Consider the following 26981-nt stretch of genomic DNA (forward strand, 5'->3'; position numbering starts at 1 on the left):
GATTGGTTCTCCGTGAATGTGGGTCTGCGGCAGGGGTGTGTGATGTCTCCATGGTTGTTTGATTTGTTTATGGATGGGGTTGTTAGGGAGGTGAATGCAAGAGTTTTGGAAAGAGGGGCAAGTATGCAGTCTGTTGTGGATGAGAGAGCTTGGGAAGTGAGTCAGTTGTTGTTCGCTGATGATACAGCGCTTGTGGCTGATTCATGTGAGAAACTGCAGAAGCTGGTGACTTAGTTTGGTAAAGTGTGTGAAAGAAGAAAGTTAAGAGTAAATGTGAATAAGAGCAAGGTTATTAGGTACAGTAGGGTTGAGGGTCAAGTCAATTGGCAGGTGTGTTTGAATGGAGAAAAACTGGAGGAAGTGAAGTGTTTTAGATATCTGGGAGTGGATCTGGCTGCGGATGGAACCATGGAAGTGGAAGTGAATCATAGGGTGGGGGAGGGGGCGAAAATTCTTGGAGCCTTGAAGAATGTTTGGAAGTCGAGAACATTATCTCGGAAAGCAAAAATGGGTATTTTTGAAGGAATAGTGGTTCCAACAATGTTGTATGGTTGCAAGGCATGGGCTATGGATAGAGTTGTGCGCAGGAGGGTGGATGTGCTGGAAATGAGATGTTTGAGGACAATATGTGGTGTGAGGTGGTTTGATCGAGTAAGTAATGTAAGAGTAAGAGAGATGTGTGGAAATAAAAAGAGTGTGGTTGAGAGAGCAGAAGAGGGTGTTTTGAAATGGTTTGGTCACATGGAGAGAATGAGTGAGGAAAGATTGACCAAGAGGATATATGTGTCGGAGGTGGAGGGAACGAGGAGAAGTGCGAGACCAAATTGGAGGTGGAAAGATGGAGTGAAAAAGATTTTGAGTGATCGGGCCCTGAACATGCAGGAGGGTGAAAGGCGTGCAAGGAATAGAGTGAATTGGAACGATGTGGTATACTGGGGTCGACGTGCTGTCAATGGATTGAACCAGGGCATGTGAAGCGTCTGGGGTAAACCATAGAAAGTTGTGTGTTGCCTGGATGTGGAAAGGGAGCTGTGGTTTCGGTGCATTATTGCATGACAGCTAGAGACTGAGTGTGAACAAATGGGGCCTTTGTTGTCTTTTCCCAGCGCTACCTCGCACACATGAGGGGTGAGGGGGTTGTTATTCCATGTGTGGCGAGGTGGCGATGAGAACAAATAAAGGCAGACAGTATGAATTATGTACATGTGTATATATGTATATGTCTGTGTGTGTATATATATGTGTACATTGAGATGTATAGGTATGTATATTTGCATGTGTGGATGTGTATGTATATACATGTGTATGTGGGCGGGTTGCGCAATTTCTTTCGTCTGTTTCCTTGCGCTACCTCGCTAACGCAGGAGACAGCGACAAAGCAAAATAAATAAAATAGAATATATTATTATAGTATACCACATCGTTCCAATTCACTCTATTCCTTGCAAGCCTTTCACCCTCCTGCATGTTCAGGCCCCGATCACTCAAAATCTTTTTCACTCCATCTTTCCACCTCCAATTTGGTCTCCCACTTCTCCTAGTTCCCTCCACCTCTGACATATATATCCATTTGGTCAATCTTTCCTCACTCATTCTCTCCATGTGACCAAACCATTTCAAAACACCCTCTTCTGCTCTCTCAACCACACTCTTTTTTATTACCACACATCTCTCTTACCCTTTCACTAATGAATGGAGAAAAACTACATAGTGCCTTTGTACAAAGGTAAAGGGGATAAAGGTGAGTGTTCAAAAAACAGAGGTATAAGTTTGTTGAGTATTCCTGGGAACTTATATGGGAGGGTATTGATTGAGAGGGTGAAAGCATGTACAGAGCATCAGATTGGCAAGAGCTGTGTGGTTTCAGAAGTGGTAGAGGATGTGTGGATCAGGAGTTTGCTTTGAAGAATGTATGTGAGAAATACTGAGAAAAGCAAATGGATTAGTATGTAGCATTTTTGGACCTGGAGAAGGCATATGAGAGAGTTGATAGAGATGCTCTGTGGAAGGTATTAAGAATATATGGTGTGGGAGGCAAGTTGTTAGAAGCAGTGAAAAGTTTTTATCAAGGATGTAAGGCATGTGTATGAGTAGGAAGAGAGGAAAGTGATTGGTTCTCAGTGAATGTCGGTTTGAGGCAGGGGTGCTTGATGTCTCCATGGCTGTTTAATTTGTTTATGGATGGGGTTGTTAAGGAGGTGAATGCAAGAGTTTTGGAGAGAGTGGCAAGTATGTAGTATGTTTTGGATGAGAGGGCTTGGGAAGTGAGTCAGTTATTGTTCATTGATGATACAGAGGTGGTGGCTGATTTGGGTGAGAAACTGCAGAAGGTGAAGATTGAATTTGGTAAAGTGTGTGAAAGAAGAAAGCTGAGAGTAAATGTGAATAAGAACAAGGTTATTAGGTACAGTATTTTTAAGGGAGATATCAGTTGGGAGGTAAGTTTGAATGGAGAAAATCTGGAGGAAGTGAAGTGTTTTAGATATCTGGGAGTGGATTTGGTAGTGGATGGAACCATGAAAGCAGAAATGAGTCAGAGGGTGGGGGAGGGGGTGAAAGTCCTGGGAGCATTGAAAAATGTGTGGAAGGCGAAAACATTATCTCAGAAAGTAGAAATGGGTGTTTTTGAAGGAATAGTGGTTCCAACAATGTTATATGTTTGCTAGGCATGGGCTATAGATATGGTTGTGTGGAGTAGGGTGGATGTGTTGGAAATGAGATATTTGAGGACAATATGTGGTGTGAGGTGGTTTGATCGAGTAAGTAATGCAAGGGTAACAGAGATATGTGGTAATAAAAAGAGTGTGGTTGAGAGAGCGGAAGAGGGTGTTTTGAGATGGTTTGATCACATGGAGAGAATGAGTGAGGAAAGATTCAGAAAGAGGATGTATGTGTCAGAGGTGGAGGGAACAAGTAGAAGTGGGAGACCAAAATTGCTAATGTGGGAGAGAACGACAAAATATCATAAATGATTAATAAAAATCTATGTATTTTATATATGTTATTGTACTTTGTCGCTGTCTCCCACGTTAGCGAGGTAGCACAAGGAAGCAGATGAAAGAATGGCCCAACCCACCCACATACACATATATATACATACACGTCCACACACACAAATATACATACCTATACATCTCAATGTATACATTGTATACATTGACAGCACGTTGGCTCCGGTATACCACATTGTTCCAGTTCACTCTATTCCTTGCAAGCCTTTCACCCTCCTGCATGTTCAGGCCACGATTGCTCAAAAACTTTTTCACTCCATTCTTCCACCTCCAATTTGGTCTCCCATTTCTCCTCATCCCCTCCACCTCTGACACATATATCCTCTTTGTCAATCTTTCCTCTCTCATTCTCTCCATGTGACCAAATCATTTGAATACACCCTCTTCTGCTCTCTCAACCACACTCTTTTTATTGCCACTTATCTCTCTTACCTTTTCATTACTTACTCGATGAAACCACCTCAAGCCACATATTGTCCTCAAACATCTCATTTCCAACACATCCACCCTCCTCCGCACAACCCTTTCTATAGCTCATGCCACGCAACCATATAACATTGTTGGAACTACTATTCCTTCAAACATACCCATTTTTGCTTTCGAAGATAATGTTTTCGCCTTCCACACATTTTTCAACGCTCCCAAAACTTTTGCCCCCTCCCCCACCCTGTGACTCACTTCTACTTCCGTGGTTCTATCTTTTGCCAAATCCAATCTCAGATATCTAAAACACTTCAATTCCTCCAGTTTTTCTCCATTCAAACTTACCTCCTAATTTACTTGTCCCTCAACCCTACTGAACCTACTAACCTTGCTCTTATCCATATACACTCTCTGCTTTCTTCTTTCACACACTACCAAACTCAATCACCAACATCTGCAGTTTCTCACTCGAATCAGCCACCAGCGCTGTATCATCAGCGAACAACTGACTCACTTCCCAAGGAGGGGAGTGTTACTAGCTCCCCGCTCCTGCCCCCTTTCGTCGCCTTCTACAACAAGTGGGAAATATGTGTGAAGTTTTCTTTCTCCCCTATCCCCAGGGAATAAATGTATTTAACCTTCTAAGAGGGGAAAGAGAAGAAGGAGTCATGCGGTGAGTGCTCATCCTTCTTGAAGGCTCAGATTGGGGTGTATAGATATGTGTGGATGTAACCTAGATGAGAAAAAGGAGAGATAGGTAGTATGTTTGAGGAAAGGAACCTGGATGTTTTGGCTCTGAGTGAAACAAAGCTCAAAGAGTGGTTTGGGAATGTTTTGGGAGGAAAGTCAGGAGTTGGTGAGAGGACTAGAACTACTCCTGAAGCAGGAGTTGTGGGAGTATGTGATAGAGTGTAAGAAAGTAGCCTCTAGGGTGATATGGGCAAAACTGAAAGTGGATGGAGAGAGATGGTTGATTATTGGTGCCTATGCCCCTGGTCATGAGAAAAAAGATCATGAGAGGCAAATGTTTTGGGGCACCTGAGTGAGTGTGTTGGTAGCTTTGATGCACGAGACTGGGTTATAATGATGGGTTATTTGAATGCAGAGGTGAGTTATGTGGCATTTGAGGGTATAATTGGTGTACATAGGGCGTTCAGTGTTGCAAATGGAAATGGTGAAGAGCATGTAGATTTTTGTGCTGAAAAAGGACTGGTGATCAGGAATACCTGGTTTAAAAAGAGAGATATACATAAGTATACGTATGTAAGTAGGAGAGATGGCCGAAGAGCATTATTAGATTAAGTGTTAATTGATAGACATGTGAAAGAGAGACTTTTGGATGTTAATGTGCTGAGAGTGGCAGCTGGAGGGATGTCTGATCATTATCTTGTGGAGGTGAAGGTGAAGTTTTGTAGAGGTTTTCAGAAAAGAAGAATGTTAGGGTGAAGAGAGTGGTGAGAGTAAGTGAGCTTGGAAATGAGATTTGTGTGAGGAAGTATCAGGAGAGATTGAGTGCAGATTGGCAAAAGGTGAGAGTAATTGAGGAAAGGGAAGTGGGGGTGGAATGGGATGTATTTAGGGAAGCAGTGGTGGCTTGTGCAAAAGATGCTTGTGGCATGAGAGAGGTGGGTGGTGGGCAGATTAGAAAGGGTAATGAGTGGTGGGATGAACAAGTAAGATTGTTAGTATAAGAGAAGAGAGAGGTGTTTGAACGATTTTTGCAGGGAAGGAGTGCAAATGACTGGGAGATGTGTCAATGAAAGTGGCAGTAGGTCAAGAGGAAGGTGGAAGAGGTGAAAAAGAGGACAAATTTGAGTTGAGGTGAGAGAGTATCGTTAAGTTTTAGGGAGAATAAAAAGATGTTTTAGAAAGAGGTGAATAATTGTGTAAGACAAGAGAACAAATGGGAACATTCATGAAGGGGGCTAAGGGGGAGGGAATAACTAGTAGTGATGAAGTGAAAAGGAGATGGAGTGAGTATTTTGATGGTTTGTTGAATGTGTTTGATGATAGAATGGCAGATATAGGGTGTTTTGGTTGGGATTGTGTGCGAGAGGAGAGGGTCAGGGAGAATGATGTGGTAAACAGAAAAGAGGTAGTGAAAGCTTTGCGGAAGACAAAAGTTGGCAAGGTGGCAGTTTTGGATGGCATTACAGTGGAATTTGTTAAAAAATGGGGTGACTTTGTTCTTTATTGGTTGGTAAGAATATTCAGTGTATGTATGGATCCTGATGAAGTGCTGGAGGATTGGCAGAATGAAGCATAGTGCCATTATACAAAAGCAGAGGAGATAAATTTGAGTGTTCAAATTACAGAGGCATAAGTTTGTTGAGTATTCCTGGGAACTTATTTGGAAGGGTATTGACTGAGAGGGTGAAAGCATGTACAGAGCATCAGATTGGGGAAGAGCAGTGTGGTTTCAGAAGTAGTAGAAGATGTGTGGATCAGGTGTTTGCTTTGAAGAATGTATGCGAGAAATACCTAGAAAAATAGATTGAATTGTATGTAGCATTTATGGATCTGGAGAAGGCATATGATATGGTAGATAAGAGATGCTTTTTTGGAAAGTTTTAAGAGTATATAGTGTAGGAGGTAAGTTGTTAGAAGCAGTGAAAAGTTTTTACCAAGGATGTAAGGCATGTGTACGAGTAGGATGAGAGGAATGTGATTGGTTAGTGAGGTGAATGAAAGAGTTTTGAAAAGAAGGGCAAGTTTGCAGTCTCTTGTGGATGAGAGGGCTCAGGAAGTGAGTCAGTTGTTGTTTGCTGATGATACAGCAGCAGTGGCTGATCCTGGTGAGAAACTGCAGAAGTTTGTGACTGAGTTTGGTAAAGTGCCTCCCACACCATATATTCTTAGTACCCTCCACAGAGGATCTCTATCAACTCTATCATATGCCTTCTCCAGATCCATAAATGCTACATACAAATCCATTTGCTTTTCTAAGTATTTCTCACATACATTCTTCAAAGGAAACATCTGAGCCACACATCCTCTACCTCTTCTGAAACCACACTGCTCTTCCCGAATCTTTTGCTCTGTACATGCCTTAACCCTCTCAGTCAATACCCTCCCATATAATTTACCAGGAATACTCAACAAACTTATACCTCTGTAATTTGAGCACTCACTCTTATCCCATCTTCCTTCCTCTATCATATGCCTTCTCCAGATCCATAAATGCTACATACAAATCCATTTGCTTTTCTAAGTATTTCTCACATACATTCTTCAAAGCAAACACCTGATCCACACATCCTCTACCACTTCTGAAACCACACTGCTCTTCCCCAATCTGATGCTCTGTACATGCCTTCACCCTCTCAATCATTACCCTCCCATATAATATATATATATATATATATATATATATATATATATATATATATATATATATATATATATATATATATATATATATTTATTGATTGAGAGGGTGAAGGCATGTACAGAGCATCAGATTGGGGAAGAGCAGTGTGGTTTCAGAAGTGGTAGAGGATGTGTGGATCAGGTGTTTGCTTTGAAGAATGTATGTGAGAAATACTTCGAAAAGCAAATGGATTTTTTTTTTTTTTTTTTTTATACCTCGTCGCTGTCTCCCGCGTTTGCGAGGTAGCGCAAGGAAACAGACGAAAGAAATGGCCCAACCCCCCCCATACACATGTACATACACACATCCACACATGCAAATATACATACCTACACAGCTTTCCATGGTTTACCCCGGACGCTTCACATGCCTTGATTCAATCCACTGACAGCACTTCAACCCCTGTATACCACATCGCTCCAATTCACTCTATTCCTTGCCCTCCTTTCACCCTCCTGCATGTTCAGGCCCCGATCACACAAAATCCTTTTCACTCCATCTTTCCACCTCCAATTTGGTCTCCCTCTTCTCCTCGTTCCCTCCACCTCCGACACATATATCCTCTTGGTCAATCTTTCCTCACTCATTCTCTCCATGTGCCCAAACCATTTCAAAACACCCTCTTCTGCTCTCTCAACCACGCTCTTTTTATTTCCACACATCTCTCTTACCCTTACGTTACTTACTCGATCAAACCACCTCACACCACACATTGTCCTCAAACATCTCATTTCCAGCACATCCATCCTCCTGTGCACAACTCTATCCATAGCCCACGCCTCGCAACCATACAACATTGTTGGAACCACTATTCCTTCAAACATACCCATTTTTGCTTTCCGGGATAATGTTCTCGACTTCCACACATTTTTCAAGGCTCCCAAAATTTTCGCCCCCTCCCCCACCCTATGATCCACTTCCGCTTCCATGGTTCCATCCGCTGACAGATCCACTCCCAGATATCTAAAACACTTCACTTCCTCCAGTTTTTCTCCATTCAAACTCACCTCCCAATTGACTTGACCCTCAACCCTACTGTACCTAATAACCTTGCTCTTATTCACATTTACTCTTAACTTTCTTCTTCCACACACTTTACCAAACTCAGTCACCAGCTTCTGCAGTTTCTCACATGAATCCGCCACCAGCGCTGTATCATCAGCGAACAACAACTGACTCACTTCCCAAGCTCTCTCATCCCCAACAGACTTCATACTTGCCCCTCTTTCCAAGACTCTTGCATTTACCTCCCTAACAACCCCATCCATAGACAAATTAAACAACCATGGAGACATCACACACCCCTGCCGCAAACCTACATTCACTGAGAACCAATCACTTTCCTCTCTTCCTACACGTACACATGCCTTACATCCTCGATAAAAACTTTTCACTGCTTCTAACAACTTGCCTCCCACACCATATATTCTTAATACCTTCCACAGAGCATCTCTATCAACTCTATCATATGCCTTCTCCAGATCCATAAATGCTACATACAAATCCATTTGCTTTTCTAAGTATTTCTCACATACATTCTTCAAAGCAAACACCTGATCCACACATCCTCTACCACTTCTGAAACCACACTGCTCTTCCCCAATCTGATGCTCTGTACATGCCTTCACCCTCTCAATCAATACCCTCCCATATAATTTACCAGGAATACTCAACAAACTTATACCTCTGTAATTTGAGCACTCACTCTTATCCCCTTTGCCTTTGTACAATGGCACTATGCACGCATTCCGCCAATCCTCAGGCACCTCACCATGAGTCATACATACATTAAATAACCTTACCAACCAGTCAACAATACAGTCACCCCCTTTTTTAATAAATTCCACTGCAATACCATCCAAACCTGCTGCCTTGCCGGCTTTCATCTTCCGCAAAGCTTTTACTACCTCTTCTCTGTTTACCAAATCATTTTCCCTAACCCTCTCACTTTGCACACCACCTCGACCCAAACACCCTATATCTGCCACTCTGTCATCAGACACATTCAACAAACCTTCAAAATACTCATTCCATCTCCTTCTCACATCACCACTACTTGTTATCACCTCCCCATTTACGCCCTTCACTGAAGTTCCCATTTGCTCCCTTGTCCTATGCACCCTATTTACCTCCTTCCAGAACATCTTTTTATTCTCCCTAAAATTTACTGATAGTCTCTCACCCCAACTCTCATTTGCCCTTTTTTTCACCTCTTGCACCTTTCTCTTGACCTCCTGTCTCTTTCTTTTATACTTCTCCCACTCAATTGCATTTTTTCCCTGCAAAAATCGTCCAAATGCCTCTCTCTTCTCTTTCACTAATACTCTTACTTCTTCATCCCACCACTCACTACCCTTTCTAAACAGCCCACCTCCCACTCTTCTCATGCCACAAGCATCTTTTGTGCAATCCATCACTGATTCCCTAAATACATCCCATTCCTCCCCCACTCCCCTTACTTCCACTGTTCTCACCTTTTTCCATTCTGTACACAGTCTCTCCTGATACTTCCTCACACAGGTCTCCTTCCCAAGCTCACTTACTCTCACCACCTTCTTCACCCCAACATTCACTCTTCTTTTCTGAAAACCCATATTAATCTTCACCTTAGCCTCCACAAGATAATGATCAGACATCCCTCCAGTTGCACCTCTCAGCACATTGACATCCAAAAGTCTCTCTTTCGCACGCCTGTCAACTAACACGTAATCCAATAACGCTCTCTGGCCATCTCTCCTACTTACATAAGTATACTTATGTATATCTCGCTTTTTAAACCAGGTATTCCCAATCATCAGTCCTTTTTCAGCACATAAATCTACAAGCTCTTCACCATTTCCATTTACAACACTGAACACCCCATGCATACCAATTATTCCCTCAACTGCCACATTACTCACCTTTGCATTCAAATCACCCATCACTATAACCCGGTCTCATGCATCAAAACCGCTAACACACTCATTTAGCTGCTCCCAAAACACTTGCCTTTCATGATCTTTCTTCTCATGCCCAGGTGCATATGCACCAATAATCACCCACCTCTCTCCATCAACTTTCAATTTTACCCATATTAATCGAGAATTTACTTTCTTACATTCTATCACATACTCCCACAACTCCTGTTTTCGGAGTATTGCTACTCCTTCCCTTGCTCTTGTCCTCTCACTAACCCCTGACTTCACTCCCCAGACATTTCCAAACCACTCTTCCCCTTTACCCTTGAGCTTCGTTTCACTCAGAGCCAAAACATCCAGGTTCCTTTCCTCAAACATACTACCTATCTCTCCTTTTTTCACATCTTGGTTACATCCACACACATTTAGGCACCCCACTCTGAGCCTTCGAGGAGGATGAGCACTCCCCGCGTGACTCCTTCTTCTGTTTCCCATTTTAGAAAGTTAATACAAGGAGGGGAGTATTTCCGGCCCCCCGCTCCCGTCCCCTCTAGTTGCTTTCTACGACACGCGAGGAATACGTGGGAAGTACTCTTTCACCCCTATCCCCAGGGATAATATACATATATATACACACACACACACACACACACACACACACATACACACACATATGCACATACACACACACACACACACACACATACATATATATACATATGAAAAATGTAAGAAACAATTTAGAAAACAAACTTTTAGCTTGAAATGAATGAAAAAATGAATGTCACATAATGGTTCAACCTCTGGCTATGGAAAAGGAAATGTACAATTTATTCACACAAACGTCAATAGCAGTTCTCATCAGTTTCACCACTGAATCAATAAGCTTCAATGTCTAAGCTACATTTTTCTCCAACTTCACTATTTTCTTGTCAAAACACCATGCATGAAAACTATCACTCCAGTAACACAACTATAAACATTTACTTCCCCTTTAAAAAGTTCTGGGGAAGTCTGTCTCGATACACTGCGGCGAGGCGACGCGACGCTGACACAATCACTGTCACAATATCACTTTTGCCTCCTTCCAAGCGTTGTTTCAGGGAATAATTCCGGGTTGCTGAAGTGCCGCATAGGCATTTATGGATCTCGAGAAGGCATATGATAGAGTTCATAGAGATGCTCTGTGGAAGGTATTAAGAATATATGGTGTGGGAGGCAAGTTGTTAGAAGCAGTGAAAAGTTTTTATCGAGGATGTAAGGCATGTGTACATGTAGGAAGAGAGGAAAGTGATTGATTCTCAGTGAATGTATGTTTGCGGCAGGGGTGTGTGATGTCTCCATGGTTGTTTAATTTGTTTATGGATGGGGTTGTTAGGGAGGTGAATGGAAGAGTTTTGGGAAGAGGGGCAAGTATGAAGTCTGTTGTGGATGAGAGAGCTTGGGAAGAGAGTCAGTTGTTGTTCGCTGATGATACAGCGCTGGTGGCTGATTCATGTGAGAAACTCCAGAAGCTGGTGACTGAGTTTGGTAAAGTGTGTGAAAGAAGAAAGTTAAGAGTAAATGTGAATAAGAGCAAGGTTATTAGGTACAGTAGGGTTGAGGGTCAAGTCAATTGGGAGGTAAGTTTGAATGGAGAAAAACTGGAGGAAGTAAAGTGTTTTAGATATCTGGGAGTGGATCTGGCAGCGTATGAAACCATGGAAGTGGAAGTGGATCATAGGGTGGGGGAGGGGGCGACAATTCTGGGAGCCTTGAAGAATGTGTGGAAGTCGAGAACATTATCTCGGAAAGCAAAAATGGGTATGTTTGAAGGAATAGTGGTTCCAACAATGTTGTATGGTTGCGAGGCGTGGGCTATGGATAGAGTTGTGCGCAGGAGGGTGGATGTGCTGGAAATGAGATGTTTGAGGACAATGTGTGGTGTGAGGTGGTTTGATCGAGTAAGTAACGTAAGGGTAAGAGAGATGTGTGGAAATAAAAAGAGCGTGGTTGAGAGAGCAGAAGAGGGTGTTTTGAAATGGTTTGGGCACATGGAGAGAATGAGTGAGGAAAGATTGACCAAGAGGATATATGTGTCGGAGGTGGAGGGAACGAGGAGAAGTGGGAGACCAAATTGGAGGTGGAAAGATGGAGTGAAAAAGATTTTGTGTGATTGGGGCCTGAACATGCAGGAGGGTGAAAGGAGGACAAGGAATAGAGTGAATTGGATCGATGTGTTATACCGGGGTTGACGTGCTGTCAGTGGATTGAATCAGGGCATGTGAAGCGTCTGGGGTAAACCATGGAAAGCTGTGTAGGTATGTATATTTGCGTGTATCGACGTGTGTATATACATGTGTATGGGGGTGGGTTGGGCCATTTCTTTCGTGTGTTTCCTTGCGCTACCTCACAAACGCGGGAGACAGCGACAAAGTATAATAATAATAAAAAAAAAATATATATATATATATATATATATATATATATATATATATATATATATATATATATATATACATATATATATATATATATATATATATATATATATATATATATATATATATATATATATATTTTATCCCTGGGGATAGGGGATTAAGAATACTTCCCACGTATTCCCTGTGTGTCGTAGAAGGCGACTAAAAGGGGAGGGAGCGGGGGGCTGGAAATCCAAAATATATAAATAAATAGATGTAGGTTTAGTTATATATCATTTATAATGCACCGAAACCATAGCTCCCTTTCCACATGCAGGCCCCACAAAACTTTCCGTGGTTTACCCTAGACGCTTCACATGCCCTGGTTCAATCCATTGACAGTACGTCGACCCTGTTAAACCACACCGTTCCAATTCATTCTATTCCTTCCAATCTTTTCAATCTCCTGCATGTTCAGGCCCCGATCACTCAAAATCTTTTTCACTCCATCTTTCCACCTCCAATTTGGTCTCCCACTTCTCCTCATTCCCTCCATCTCTGACATATATGTCCTCTTTGTCAATCTTTCCTCACTTATTCTCTCCATGTGACCAACCCATTTCAAAACACTCTTTTCTGGTCTCTCAACCACACTCTTTTTATTACCACACATCTCTCTTACCCTTTCATTACTCACTGGATCAAACTACCCCACATTACATATTGTCTTAAAACATCTCATTTCGAACACATCCATCATCCTCCGCACAACCCTATCTATAGCCCACGCCTCACAACTATATAACATTGTTGGAATCACTATTCCTGCAAACATACCTTATTTTGTTTTCTGAGATGATGTTCTCGCTTTCCATACATTTTTCAATGCTCCCAGAAATTTTGCCCCCTCTGCCATCTTGTGACTCACTCCTGCTTCCAAGGTTCCATCCACTGCCAAATCCACTCCCAGATATCTAAAACTCTTCACTTCCTCCAGTTTTTCTCCATTCAAACTTATCTCCCAATTGACTTGTCCCTCAACCCTTTTGAACCTAGTAACCTTGCTCTTATCTTTATTTACTCTCAGCTTTCTTCTTTCACACACTTTGCCAAACTCAGTCAACAGCTTCTGCAGTTTCTTACCCAAATCAGCCACCAGCGCTGTATCATCAGTGAACAACAACTGACTACTTCCCAAGCCCTCTCATCCACAACAGACTTCATAGTTGCCCATCTCTCGAAAACTCTTGCATTCACCTCCCTAACAATCCCATCCATAAACATATTAAACAGCCTTGGAGACATCACTCACCCCTGCCTGAAACTGACATTCACTGGAAACCAATCACTTTCCTCTCTTCCTACTCATACATCTTTGATGAAAACTTTTCATGGCTTTGAGCAACTTACCTTCCACACCATATACTCTTAATACCTTCCACAGAGCATCTCTATCATCTCTCTCATATGCCTTCTTCAGATCCATACATGCTACATAAAAATCCATCTGTTTTTCTAAGTATTTCTCACATATTCTCTTCAAAGCAAACACCTTATCCCCACATCCTCTATCATTTCTGAGACCACACTTCTCTTCCCCAGTCTGATGCTCTGTACATGCCTTCACCCTCTCAATCAATACCCTCCCATATAATTTCCCAGGAAAACTGAACGAATTCATACCTCTGTAATTTGAGCACTTACTTTTATCCCCTTTGCCTCTGTATGATGGCACTATGCATTGGATATCCTCACCAATCAGTGAACAACACAGTCACCCCCCTTTCTCAATACATTCCACTGCAATACCATCCAAACTCACCGCTTTGCCAGCTTTCATCTTCTGCAAAGTCTTCACTACCTCATCTGTGTTTACCAAATCATTTTCCCCAACCAAAACACCCTATATATGCCACTCTATCATCAAACAGATTCAGCAAACCTTCAAAATACTCATTTCATCTCCTTTTCACTTCATCACTTCTTGTTATTACCTCCCCATTTACCCCCTTTACTGATGTTCCCATTTGTTTTCTTATCTTACGCACTTTATTTACCTCCTTCCAAAACATCTTTTTATTCTCCCTAGAATTTAATGATACTCTCTCATCTCAACTTTCATTTGCCCTGTTTTTCACCTCTTTCACCTTTCTCTTGACGTTTTGCCTCTTTCTTTTATACATCTCCCAGTCATTTGCACTACCTCCCTACAAAAATCATCCAAATGCCTCTCTCTTCTCTTTCACTAAAAATCTTACTTCTTCATCCCACCACTCACTACCCATCCTAGTCTGCCCCCTCTCCCACCTTCCTTATGCCACATGCATCTTTTGCACAAGGCATCACTGCTCCCCTTAGATACATCCCATTCCTCACCCACTCCCCTTGTGTCACTTGTTATCACCTTTTTCCCATTCTTCACTCAATGTCTCCTGGTACTTCGTCACACAAGTCTCGTTTCCAAGCTCACTTACTCTCACTACTCTCTTCACCCCAACATTCTCTCCTCTTTTCTGAAAACCTGTACATATCTTTACCTTTGCCTACACAAGATAATGATCAGACATCACTCTAGTTGCTCCTCTCAGCAAATTAACATCCAAAAGTCTCTTTCATGTTCCTGTCATTTAACACATAATCCAATAACACTCTCCGACCATCTCTCCTACTTACATATGAATACTTATGTATATCTCTCATTTTAAACCAGGTATTCCCAATCACCAGTCCTTTTTCAGCACACAAATCTACAAACTCTTCCACTTTCATTTATAACACTGAACACCCCATGTGCACCAATTATACCCTCAACTGCCACATTACTCACCTTTGCATTCAAATCACCCATCACTGTAACCTGGTCTCGTGCATCAAAGCTGCTAACACACTCTCAGCTGCTCCCAAAACACTTACCTGTCATGATATTTCTTCTCATGACCAGGTGCAAAGTCACCAATAATCACCCATCTCTCTCCATCCACTTTCAGTTTTTCCCATATCAATCTAGACTTTACTTTCTTACACTTTACTACATAGTCCGATAACTCCTGTTTCAGAAGTAATGCTACTCCTTTCTTTGCTCTTGTCCTCTCACTAACCGCAGGACTTTACTCCCAAAACATCCCCAAACCACTCTTCACCTTTACCCTTGAGCTTTGTTTCAATCAGAGCCAAAACATCCAGGTTTCTTTCCTCAAACATACTACCTATCTCTCCTTTTTTCTCAGCTAGGTTGCATCCGCACACACTTAGACACTCCAATATGAGCCTTTGAGGAGGATGAGCACTCCCCACTTGACTCTTTCTTCTGTTTCCCCTTTTAGAAAGTTAAAATACAAGGAAGGGAGGGTTTCTAGACTCTGCTCCCGTCCCCTTTAGTCGCCTTGTTCAACACGCAGGGAATATGTGGGAAGTATTCTTTCTCCCTTGGAGAAGAGCGAGATAATAACTTTGCTCTTCTCCAAGGGACAAGTCAATTGGGAGGTAAGTTTGAATGGAGAAAAACTGGAGGAAGTGAAGTGTTTTAGATATCTGGGAGTGGATTTAACAGCGGATGTAACCATGGAAGTGGAAGGGGAGGGGGAGGGGGCAAAGGTTCTGAGAGCATTGAAGAATGTGTGGATGGCTAGAACGTAATCTTGGAGAGCAAAAATGGGTATGTTTGACGGAATAATGGACCCAACAATGTTATTTGGTTGTGAGGTATGGGATATAGATAGGGTTGCGGAGAAGGGTGGATGTGTTGGAAATAAGATGTTTCAGGACAATATTTGATGTGAGGTGGTCTGATCAAGTAAGTAATGAAAGGGTAAGAGAAATGTGTGGCAATAAAAAGTGTGCTTGAGAGAGCAGAATAGGGTGTATTGAAATGGTTCAGTCACATGGAAGGAATGAGTGAGGAAATGCTGACAAAGAGGATATACATGTGTGAACTGGAGGGAATGAGGAGAAGTGGGAGACCAAATTGGAGGTGGATGGATGGAGTGAAAAAGATTTTGAGCGATCGCGGTCTGAACATGCAGGAGGGTGAAAGGCGTGCAAGGAATAGAATAAATTGGAACGATGTTTTATACCGGAGTCGACTTGTTGTTAATGGATTGATCCAGGGTATGTGAAGCGCCTGGGGTAAACCATGGAAAGTTCTGTGGGGCCTGGATATGGAAAGGGAGCTGTGGTTTCAGTTCACTATACATGACAGCTAGAGACTGAGTGTGAATGAATGTGGCCTTTATTGTCTTTTCCTAGTGCTACCTCGCGCACATGCGGGGGAAGGGGGTTTTCATTTCATGTGTGGCGGGGTGGCGATGGGAATGAATAAGGGCAGACAGTATGAATTATGTACATGTTTATATATGTATAAGTCTCTGTGTGTATATATATGTATATGTTGAGCAACAGACAGTAATAGGAGGTTTGGGACTTTACAAAGGAGAATTTAGGAAGTACAATTTACCTAGAAATAGTAGGTAGGAACATTAGACTGGAGCATTAGATAGAAGTTAATTAGAAGTAGTAGGTAGGAACATTAAGTGGAAGAAGTCAGTAGGAACATTAGGGATGAGCCTCTGAAAACACTGTGCTAGAGTTATCCTTTGCCAGTACCTTAAGGGTGAGGCACTAAAGGTTTAGAAGAGGCACTGGAGTTCACCAGTTATGAAGACTCTTTTGCTATGGCCACCCCCTTGAGGGAGTTCCTGAAGGGATCAGACATCATAGATATGGATAGATGAATAGATGATAGACCAAATTTTAAGTATACAGGAAGCAGACCTCCAGAGATGACTACATACACTTCTTTACAATTCATGACATCAGGCTCAAATCATGCATGGTGCTGGGTTTCTTCTTGAGTATATGCAGTTCAGAATTTTTAGAGGAGTTCAAGCAGATATTGAATGCCTTCAGAAAACTTCAAAATCATGATGGCATGTTGGTGAAGCTGAAGAAGAAGGCAAAGAGAATTATGGAGAGGAGTAGAGAAAATGGGAGAAGCAAAGAAAATACATAATGGTTCCAAGCACCAGGGGAGCAAGTCCCATTGGGAGATTTCCCGGTAGCACCTCCAGAGATATAGCATTAGGATTAGGGATCAAGATAGGAGACACAGCGAAAGACAAAGACTGACATGTGCGAAAAAAGTGTGGCATACAAAATACCATGCGGACATGCATTGGAGAGACAAATAGAGGCATGGATACAAGGACTAAAGAACATGGGAATTACATGAAAACCCCAGAAAGTACCAACAAAATAGCGGTACATATAGAAAAAGCAGGATATCTGCTTACTGTAAATGGGAAGATGTTCAAATTATCTGTAGAGGTTTGGACAGCCAGAGGAGGAAGGAAGTGGAAGCAGCCTACATTTTACTTGAGGATAAGATCAACACAATGGGATACAGCTGCTGCCAGGCTGGTGGGCAGAGCTTGGTGGAGTACAAGTGAACATGCAAGAGGAATTGACCAATCAGGCAGTACCTCACCACTCCAATCAGGACCCTGAGTACAGAGACATCTTTGAACATTACTTTCTGTAATCAATTTTCTTTCAGTGGATTTCAAAAGATATTCATTAAGAAAGATGATGAAAAAGAATCCATCTAATGTAGAAAGAAAGAATCAATGAATTTATCTGTCACCATCTTTGTTTACATTCTCTGAATTAATTGTGGACAGCTTGTCATTATTTGTGTCACTTTAGTGTCAGTTGCTTTCTTTTTTGCTATTTCCTACATGTATTTAGAGATCATTTTAAACCCATCATATCTAGAAAATAGCCTGCAGTGTGCTTATAGGTAAAGCATCCAAGATGTGAAGTGATTAGTATAGATTTAAGTACGCAAGTGATATGCAGGGTTGAGACAGATGTGGGTCAGTTGCTCAGATTAGCTTCCTCTATCATTAAATGATACTTGAAAACAGTAAGAGGATAAAAACAACCAACTGGCCACCATGAATTTTTCAATTTTTTCCACAAGGAATGATCCCCTGGAGATGATGGAGAGCAGGCCAGGAAGATGTAGGTGAGCTGATGAAGCATGACAGTGGTGATGAAGAACACTGCAATCTATGACAGACTTGTGAATGTTGATTGAATTTAGTTTCCTTTGGTATTTATAGTAACAATAACTACATTTTATCTTTAAGACACCAAAATAACACTTGCAGAGCCATAATGGTCTGAAGGAAGTTGTTAAAGATACCACTTGCTAGTGTAAGAATTGACACTGTTAGGAACACATCTTCATAGGCACAATGTTATAAAGACTCTTTTTAATAGAATTTTTGCATAACAAACATTCCCCAAGAATGCATCTCTTCTATTGTAAAAGGTCTCTATTTATAACCCTGTGTGAGACATTACCCTCTCCAATTCTACTGAGGAACACAGCTATGGAAACATTGAAAATTATATCCTGATTAGCAGCTCATATATTGTGGCTGCAGATAACTTTGAGTTGTTTGCATAGGGTGAATGAAGGCTGTTGCTTCCTCATCAAAATATGAAGGAAAGCTGAGTTTAGGGAATATCTCTCATGCTTACGAGACCGTCTTAGAGAGGAAGGGTTTTTCACCTTCAAAACTATCTTTTTGATTACCTTTAGGCAGGAGTAAAATAAACATTTATTTCTTTGAAATGCATGTTATTGTTTTATTTACAATTCTTTATTGTTAAACATAGTTTGAAGTTTTTATTCTTTATTTTTTTATTTTAATTAGACATTATTCAAGCTATACGAATAAATCATATAGATTAGTGCCATGTGTTACTAACCTTGATAAACTGTGGTCCCCATTATTTATTGTTGTAACAACAATCAGCTTTTTGTGTCATTGTTTACCATATTTTCTTTATTGATCCCTTCCTACCATATTTTCTTTATTATTATCCATTTTTTTTTAGTATCCTGAGAATGCTTCTCAAACATTTGATAAACTATGCTCCCAACAGTGACTGTAGTAACAACGTTTGCTTTTTGTGTCATTGTTTGCCATATTTTCTTTATTATTCTCCTCATACCATATTTTCTTTATTATTCTCCTTTTTAGTATTCTGAGAAGCTGTAGTGCACAGTGCATAAGTGCAAATTTTAGTTTGCTTTAAGTGAAGTTTGGGTGCTAAAAAGTAAATTGTGTATATGAAATTTTGGTTGGTGTTAAGTTGCTATACATTTTAAACAAGCAAGATATGCAGTAAGTATGTGTGCTGCTTCTGCATAATAGCAAAATCTTGTAACATGTACTCATTCATTGTCACTCACTATCTCTCCTTTTCTCTCTGCTTCTGTCATTTCCTCAATATTTATTGGAGGAATGAAGATTTTTTCATATGTATTTCCATGTTGATTTTTCATTGTTTTAATTTTGGGGCTGATTTTTAGCGATATTTGATGGCAAAGGGGCATTTCTGTCCTCTTAATATATATAAAGAATTTGGTGGAGGTTGTAAATTTTTCTCAAGTTTATTTTTCTTGAATATAATGTGCTGAGGGAAATATGTATTCTTCATGCCATTTATTCATCCTTGATAATGTAATGTTGCTTATGATATTATTTATAACCAAAAGATTTTATGCTTAAATTTCAAATTCACTTTTGCTTTATTCAGGTAAACAACATGGAGGTGGTATGGCCACAAGGCTTCATGCTAAATCGTACGACTGGCTTTGCTTTGGAGACACCTGACCATCCGTTGACCATATCTTCATTCATACTGCTGATACTACTCTTTGTGGCATTTGTTGTCAGTGGTGTCCTCTTCTTTCGACACTCATTGAAGATCCAGAGACGTAGTGCTTCATACCAAAGGTGTGAACTTCATCAGGCATAGAGGACATTTTTATGCTACATGTATATAGATTTATTGAATCTCTGTGATAGAACCAGGCAAACTTAGAATAAATGTGTTCTTATTATAATTTTTCACACACCTTATGCATATCCTCAGAGCCCTTCTTTTCGCTTGTGTTTATAAAAGAGAAGCTTTTTGTAGCTTTACTTTGTATACAGTTTTGGAATAATCTTCAAATGCATGGTTGAAGTATGCTAAGACAGCAGTATGATATAAACAAGAGTTAGTGGAGCAGGTAGTTACGTTGGGGAAGCAGTAAAAAGAATGATTTCAAGTCATCAAAGTAGAAAGTAGAGAGGGTTAAATGTTAGAAAGTGAGTAAATAAAGTTTGGGAAGAAAGTTGAATTAGCAGGTCATGAACACTAAAGGAATTCACTGGAGTAGTAATTAAGATACTAAGAATTCTGTTGATCATCATGAGGTGTGGATAGATGATTGGAAAATTAGAGGCTAGTGTTTTCTGGCCAGTTGTGTATTAAAAAGTAGTGCAAAGATTATTACAAGGTTGAAAGAGCACTGATTTAGATAGAGTGTCGAGAGAGATGCTGAATGAGGGAGGAAATGTGGAACAAATGATTTCATTAAATGTGCATCAGAGTGTGCTAAAGGATTCATTAAGTTTTACTATTGTGTCTGTACAAGAGAGAAGGTATTGAAATCTCTTTTTAAGGGAAATTGAGTTGATTGAAGGAATGCTGGAGTGATGATTAATAGAGGTATGGCATCCAAGGAAACTGGTCATCCCTTCTTCTTTGCCAGTTGATTGAAGGAATGCTGGAGTGATGTTTAATAGAGGTATGGTATCCAAGGAAACTGGTCATCCCTTCTTCTTTGCCAGCCAGTTGCTGCATTAGGGTTGTAGACCCTAGATTCTACAGAACTGATTTCCACAAGAGTTGCATGCTTTTGTACACTTGAACCACACCAAATGAACACAAAAGAGTCAGTGATGACACTTCAATACAGATAGAAAATAAGATACTTTTGTCAAATGTTATTATATTTTTTTTTATTATACTTTGTCGCTGTCTCCCGCGTTTGCGAGGTAGCGCAAGGAAACAGACGAAATGAAATGGCCCAACCCCCCCCCCATACACATGTATATACATACGTCCACACACGCAAATATACATACCTACACAGCTTTCCATGGCTTACCTCAGACGCTTCACATGCCTTGATACAATCCACTGACAGCATGTCAACCCCGGTATACCACATCGCTCCAATTCACTCTATTCCTTGCCCTCCTTTCACCCTCCTGCATGTTCAGGCCCCGATCACACAAAATCTTTTTCACTCCATCTTTCCACCTCCAATTTGGTCTCCCTCTTCTCCTTGTTCCCTCCACCTCCGACACATATATCCTCTTGGTCAATCTTTCCTCACTCATCCTCTCCATGTGCCCAAACCACTTCAAAACACCCTCTTCTGCTCTCTCAACCACGCTCTTTTTATTTCCACACATCTCTCTTACCCTTACGTTACTCACTCGATCAAACCACCTCACACCACACATTGTCCTCAGACATCTCATTTCCAGCACATCCATCCTCCTGCGCACAACTCTATCCATAGCCCACGCCTCGCAACCATACAACATTGTTGGAACCACTATTTCTTCATACATACCCATTTTTGCTTTCCGAGATAATGTTCTCGACTTCCACACATTCTTCAAGGCCCCCAGAATTTTCGCCCCCTCCCCCACCCTATGATCCACTTCCGCTTCCATGGTTCCATCCGCTGCCAGATCCACTCCCAGATATCTAAAACACTTTACTTCCTCTAGTTTTTCTCCATTCAAACTCACCTCCCAATTGACTTGACCCTCAACCCTACTGTACCTAATAACCTTGCTCTTATTCACATTTACTCTTAACTTTCTTCTTCCACACACAGGAAGAATTTTTATACCTATTTTGGCTGCAATTACCTATTTGCAGGAGTTCTACACTTGTGGTGCCCCATTTCTTGAACTTTCTTTGCCATTGACTAGCCTTTTAAACCTTTGTAAACTGCCAGCATTTACTGCCTCATTGGTCAGATTATTCCAATCTTGTACCACCTTAACACTAAACCAGCACTTTGTAACATCCTTTCTAATAAGCTTTTTACCCAGCTTTTTGTCATGGCCTCTGGTTGCTTTTGTGCTCCATATCTTAAAGAAGTGTTCCCAGTCAGTATCATCAAGCTGATTCTGAAAATTGAATGCTGTTGTGGACAGCTTTGAAGCCCTCAGCCTCTCATAGCTCAGCTCTCTTAATTCAGGTACCATCTTAGTTGCACTTTTCTGTGCCCTTTCGGTCAGTTCTTTGTGCTTCTTTAAGTGCAGTGACCAGACTCGTGAGGCATAATCCAGTTTTATTAATGTGCTGAATACTTTTACAATCTATCATTGTCCACTTATTTTAATGCAATTCTTATATTTGCCAGTAGAAAGTTTGCCTCTTTCACAGTTCTCCTAATGTGTACCTCAGACGATAAAATAGGCAGTGTCAGACCCTTGATCTCTTATACATGAAGATTTCTGCAATAATTTCTGTAATATTGACACTGAGACCTTTCTCTGACTCTGCCTTATCTTGATCATCTTGTACTTAATTGGATTGAATCTCATAATCTACTTATCGGACCAATTTTGGAGATTGTCTAGGTTTCCCTATAGACTCGTGTAAGCACCATCATTATTTACTCCATGATCTTGTCAATGTCTGCAATCATGTAAAGGTACAATTTGAGTCAGTCAGGCACATCATTTATGTAAAAATTCCTGAGGCCACCCAGCCCTACTTGAGGATGCACCTCTTACTTGTGTTCTTTGCCACCTTCCTGTAAGATGGTCTTCTATTTAGGAAAGGAGGTGGCTTTATATTTCTGCTCGTAGATCTAGCTGTTTAATCAACCTCTGATGAGGAAAGTGACAAAGGCTTTCTGGCAGTTCAGGAACAAACAGTCTACCCATCCTCTTCGACCTAAGATGTAGTTTACCCATTTACCCAGTCATATGCATGGCCACCTTTCCCTAAAACCATATTGTCTTACAATTAGAAAGTTTCTCCTTTGCAAGTTGTCATTATTTGCTGTCTGATTATCTTTTTTAATGGTTTACAGTCCATATTTGTCGATGAGAGAGTGCAGCTTCCCAATCCTTTTTGTGAATATAGGCTCATCTTTAGAGCTACACCTTCTACTATTGACATTTGAACACTATTTTTAATGGTTTAGCAAGTACCTTTGTACATTCTTTTTACATGTATGGCAAGACTTCATCATGACCATAGGCTCTATATGGGTCAAGTTTTTTTGATAGCTTGATATTGTCATTTCTATTGATTACTATATATTCCAAAACTTCATCTTCCTCTCATAGTATTGCTTGTATGTTATTGTCCTCCACAAAGAAAACATTTTTTTAAACTCCCCACATATTTCCTCATCACCCTCAAGAATTCTTCTCTCTAAGTACCTTAGCCTGATTAGTTACTCTTTCACCAAGAGTTTATTCCTGATGAACTTATATAAAAGTTTTAGATAGTCTTTTTCTTTCTCCACAATTGTTTTCAAAATTCCTCTGTTCCTCCCTCTTTACTTTGTGGTATTCATTCCTTTCTTTCCTCTATCTTTCAGATGCTGCCTGACTGCAGTGTCTTTTATTTATCATCTATAGTAAATGCATTGGGCTTTCTCACTTGAGGACATATTTCTATCCATTTTGGCCTTCCTTCTCAGACAACCATCAGAGATATTCATATTCTGACCCTTACGATGTAGATTTCACAGAATCTTTTGTTGTTATGGTCCACACTCTTATTATAGAACTCCTTCTCCCAGTCAGTACTCTCAGAGAATGTGATTATTTTCATGTAGTTACCATGGCTGTACTTCATCTCTGGTTCCTATGCCCACTCTGCTCCCCCTCTGGGATCCTCCACCGCCACCACAAGCACTTCATGATCACCCTTTGAATATCATACTTCATGAGAAAGGTGGGAGGTGGGCAGGTTAGAAAGGGAAGTGAGTGGTGGATGAAGAAGTATGAGTGTTAGTGAAAGAGAAGAGAGAGGCGTTTGGACGATTTTTGCGTAAAGTGCTTAAGACAAGAGAGCAAATGGGAGTATAGGTGAAGGGGTCTAATGGAGAGGTAATAACAAGTAGTGGTGAAGTGAGAAGGAGATGGAGTGAGTATTTTGAAGGTTTGTTGAATGTGTTTGATGATAGAGTGGCAGATGTAGTGTTTTGGTCGAGGTGGTGTGCAAAGCGAGAGGGTTAGGGAGAATGGTTTGGTAAACAGAGAAGAGATAGTGAAAGCTTTATGGAAGATGAAAGCTGGCAAGGCAGCAGGTTTAGATGATATTGAGTGGAATTTATTAAAAAAGGGGTTGACTGTGTTGTTGACTGGTTGGTAAGGATATTCACAGTATGTATGGTTCATGGTGAAGTGCCAGAGGATTGGGGGAATGTATGCATAGTGCCACTGTACAGAGGCATAAGTTTGTTGAGTATTCCTGTGAAATTATATGGGAGGGTATTGATTGAGAGGGTGAAGGCATGTACAGAGCATCAGATTGGGGAAGAGCAGTGTGGTTTCAGAAATGGCAGAGGATGTGTGGACCAGATGTTTGCTTTAAAGAATGTATGTGAAAAATATGTAGAAAAACAGAGGGATTTGTATGTAGCATTTATGGATCTGGAGAAGGCATATGATAGGATTGATAGAGATGCTTTGTGGAATGTCTTAAGAGTATATTGTGTGGGACGTAAGCTGCTAAAAGTAGGGAAAAGTTTTTAACAAGGATGTAAGGCATGTATACGAGTAGTAAGAGAGGAAAGTGATTGGTTCCCAGTGAATGTTGGTTTGCAGCAGGCATGCATGATGTCTCCATGGTTGTTTGATTTGTTTATGGATGGGGTGGTTAGGGAGGTGAATGCAAGAGTTTTGGAGAGAGGGGCAAGTATGTGGTCTGTTGTGGATGAGAGGGCTTAGGAAGCGAGACAGTTGTTGTTCACTGGTTATATGTCACTGGTGGCTGATTCGGGTGAGAAACTGCAGAAGCTGGTGACTGAGTTTCGTAAAGTGTGTGAAAGAAGAATGCTGAGAGTAAATGTGAATAAGAGCAAGGCTATTAGGTTCAGTAGGGTTGAGAGATGAGTTAACTGGGAAGTAAGGAGAAAAACTGGAGAAAGTGAAGTGTTTTAGATATCTGGGAGTGGATTTAGCAGAGGATGGAACCATGGAAGCGGAAGTTAGTCACGGGGTGGGGGAGGGGGCGAAGGTTCTGGGATCATTGAAAAATGTGTGTAAGGTGAGAACATAATCTCGGAGAGCAAAATGGGTATATTTAAAGGAATAGTGGTTCCAACAGTGTTTTATGGTTGTGAAGCATGGGCAGTACATAGGGTTGCACGGAGGATAGTGGGTGTTGGAAATGACATATTTGAGGACAATATGTGGTGTGAGGTGGTTTGATCGAGTAAGAAATGAAAGGGTAAGAGAGATATGTGGTAATAAAAAGAGTGTGGTTGAGAGAGCAGAAGAGGGTGTATTTAAATGTTTGGTCACATGGAAAGAATTAGTGAGGAAAGATTGACAAAGAGGATATATGTCAGAGGTAGAGGGAATGGGGAGAAGTGGGAGACCAAATTGGAGGTGGAAAGATGGAGTGAAAAAGATTTTGAGTGATCGGGGCCTGAGCATGCAGGAGGGTGAAAGGCGTGCAAGGAATAGAGTGAATTGAAACAATGTGGTATACCGGGGTCGACGTGCTGTCAATGGATTGAACCAGGGCATGTGAAGCGTCTGGGGTAAACCATGGAAAGTTGTGTGGGGCCTGGATGTGGAAAGGGAGGTGTGGTTTCGGTGCATTATTACATGACAGCTAGAGACTGAGTGTGAACAAATGTGGCCTTTCTTGTCTCTTCCTAGCGCTACCTCGCGCACATGAGGGGAGAGGGGGTTGTTATTTCATGTGTGGCAAGTTGGCGATGGGAATAAATAGAGACAGACACTATGAATTATGTACATGTGTATATATGTATATGTCTGTGTTTGTATATATATGTATATACGTTGAGATGTATAGGTATATTTGCGTGTGTGGATGAGTGTGTATATACATGTGTATGTGTGTCGGTTAGGCAATTCTTTTGTCTGTTTCCTTGCGCTACCTTGCTAACGCAGGCCACAGCGACAAACCAAAATAAATAAATAAATAAATAAATATATATATAGAGAGAGGAAAGTGATTGGTTCTCAGTGAATGTAGGTTTGCGGCAGGGGTGTGTGATGTCTCCATGGTTGTTTAATTTGTTTATGGATGGGGTTGTTAGGGAGGTGAATGCAAGAGTTTTGGAAAGAGGGGCAAGTATGAAGTCTGTTGGGGATGAGAGAGCTTGGGAAGTGAGTCAGTTGTTGTTCGCTGATGATACAGCGCTGGTGGGTGATTCATGTGAGAAACTGCAGAAGCTGGTGACTGAGTTTGGTAAAGTGTGTGAAAGAAGAACGTTAAGAGTAAATGTTAATAAGAGCAAGGTTATTAGGTACAGTAGGGTTGAGGGTTAATTCAATTGGGAGGTGAGTTTGAATGGAGAAAAACTGGAGGAAGTGAAGTGTTTTAGATATCTGGGAGTGGATCTGGCAGCGGATGGAACCATGGAAGCGGAAGTTAGTCACGGGGTGGGGGAGGGGGCAAAGGTTCTGGGATCATTGAAAAATGTGTGTAAGGTGAGAACATAATCTCGGAGAGCAAAATGGGTATATTTAAAGGAATAGTGGTTCCAACAGTGTTTTATGGTTGTGAAGCATGGGCAGTACATAGGGTTGCACGGAGGATAGTGGGTGTTGGAAATGACATATTTGAGGACAATATGTGGTGTGAGGTGGTTTGATCGAGTAAGAAATGAAAGGGTAAGAGAGATATGTGGTAATAAAAAGAGTGTGGTTGAGAGAGCAGAAGAGGGTGTATTTAAATGTTTGGTCACATGGAAAGAATTAGTGAGGAAAGATTGACAAAGAGGATATATGTC

The 26981-nt window shown here is 41.1% G+C and overlaps 1 protein-coding gene across 1 annotated transcript in view; it reads left to right on the forward strand.

Annotated features, from left to right (window-relative positions):
• Positions 1-26981, forward strand: part of LOC139759042 (ectonucleoside triphosphate diphosphohydrolase 3-like) — a 245723-nt gene that overhangs the window by 145803 nt on the left and 72939 nt on the right. Inside the window, exon 5 of the mRNA XM_071680944.1 lies at positions 19712-19911. Coding sequence (XP_071537045.1) covers positions 19712-19911 — 200 coding nt within the window. The remainder of the gene's footprint in view (positions 1-19711; positions 19912-26981) is intronic.

The sequence above is a fragment of the Panulirus ornatus genome, chromosome 32, assembly GCF_036320965.1.
Source record: "Panulirus ornatus isolate Po-2019 chromosome 32, ASM3632096v1, whole genome shotgun sequence".
Taxonomy (NCBI): Eukaryota; Metazoa; Arthropoda; class Malacostraca; order Decapoda; family Palinuridae; genus Panulirus; species Panulirus ornatus.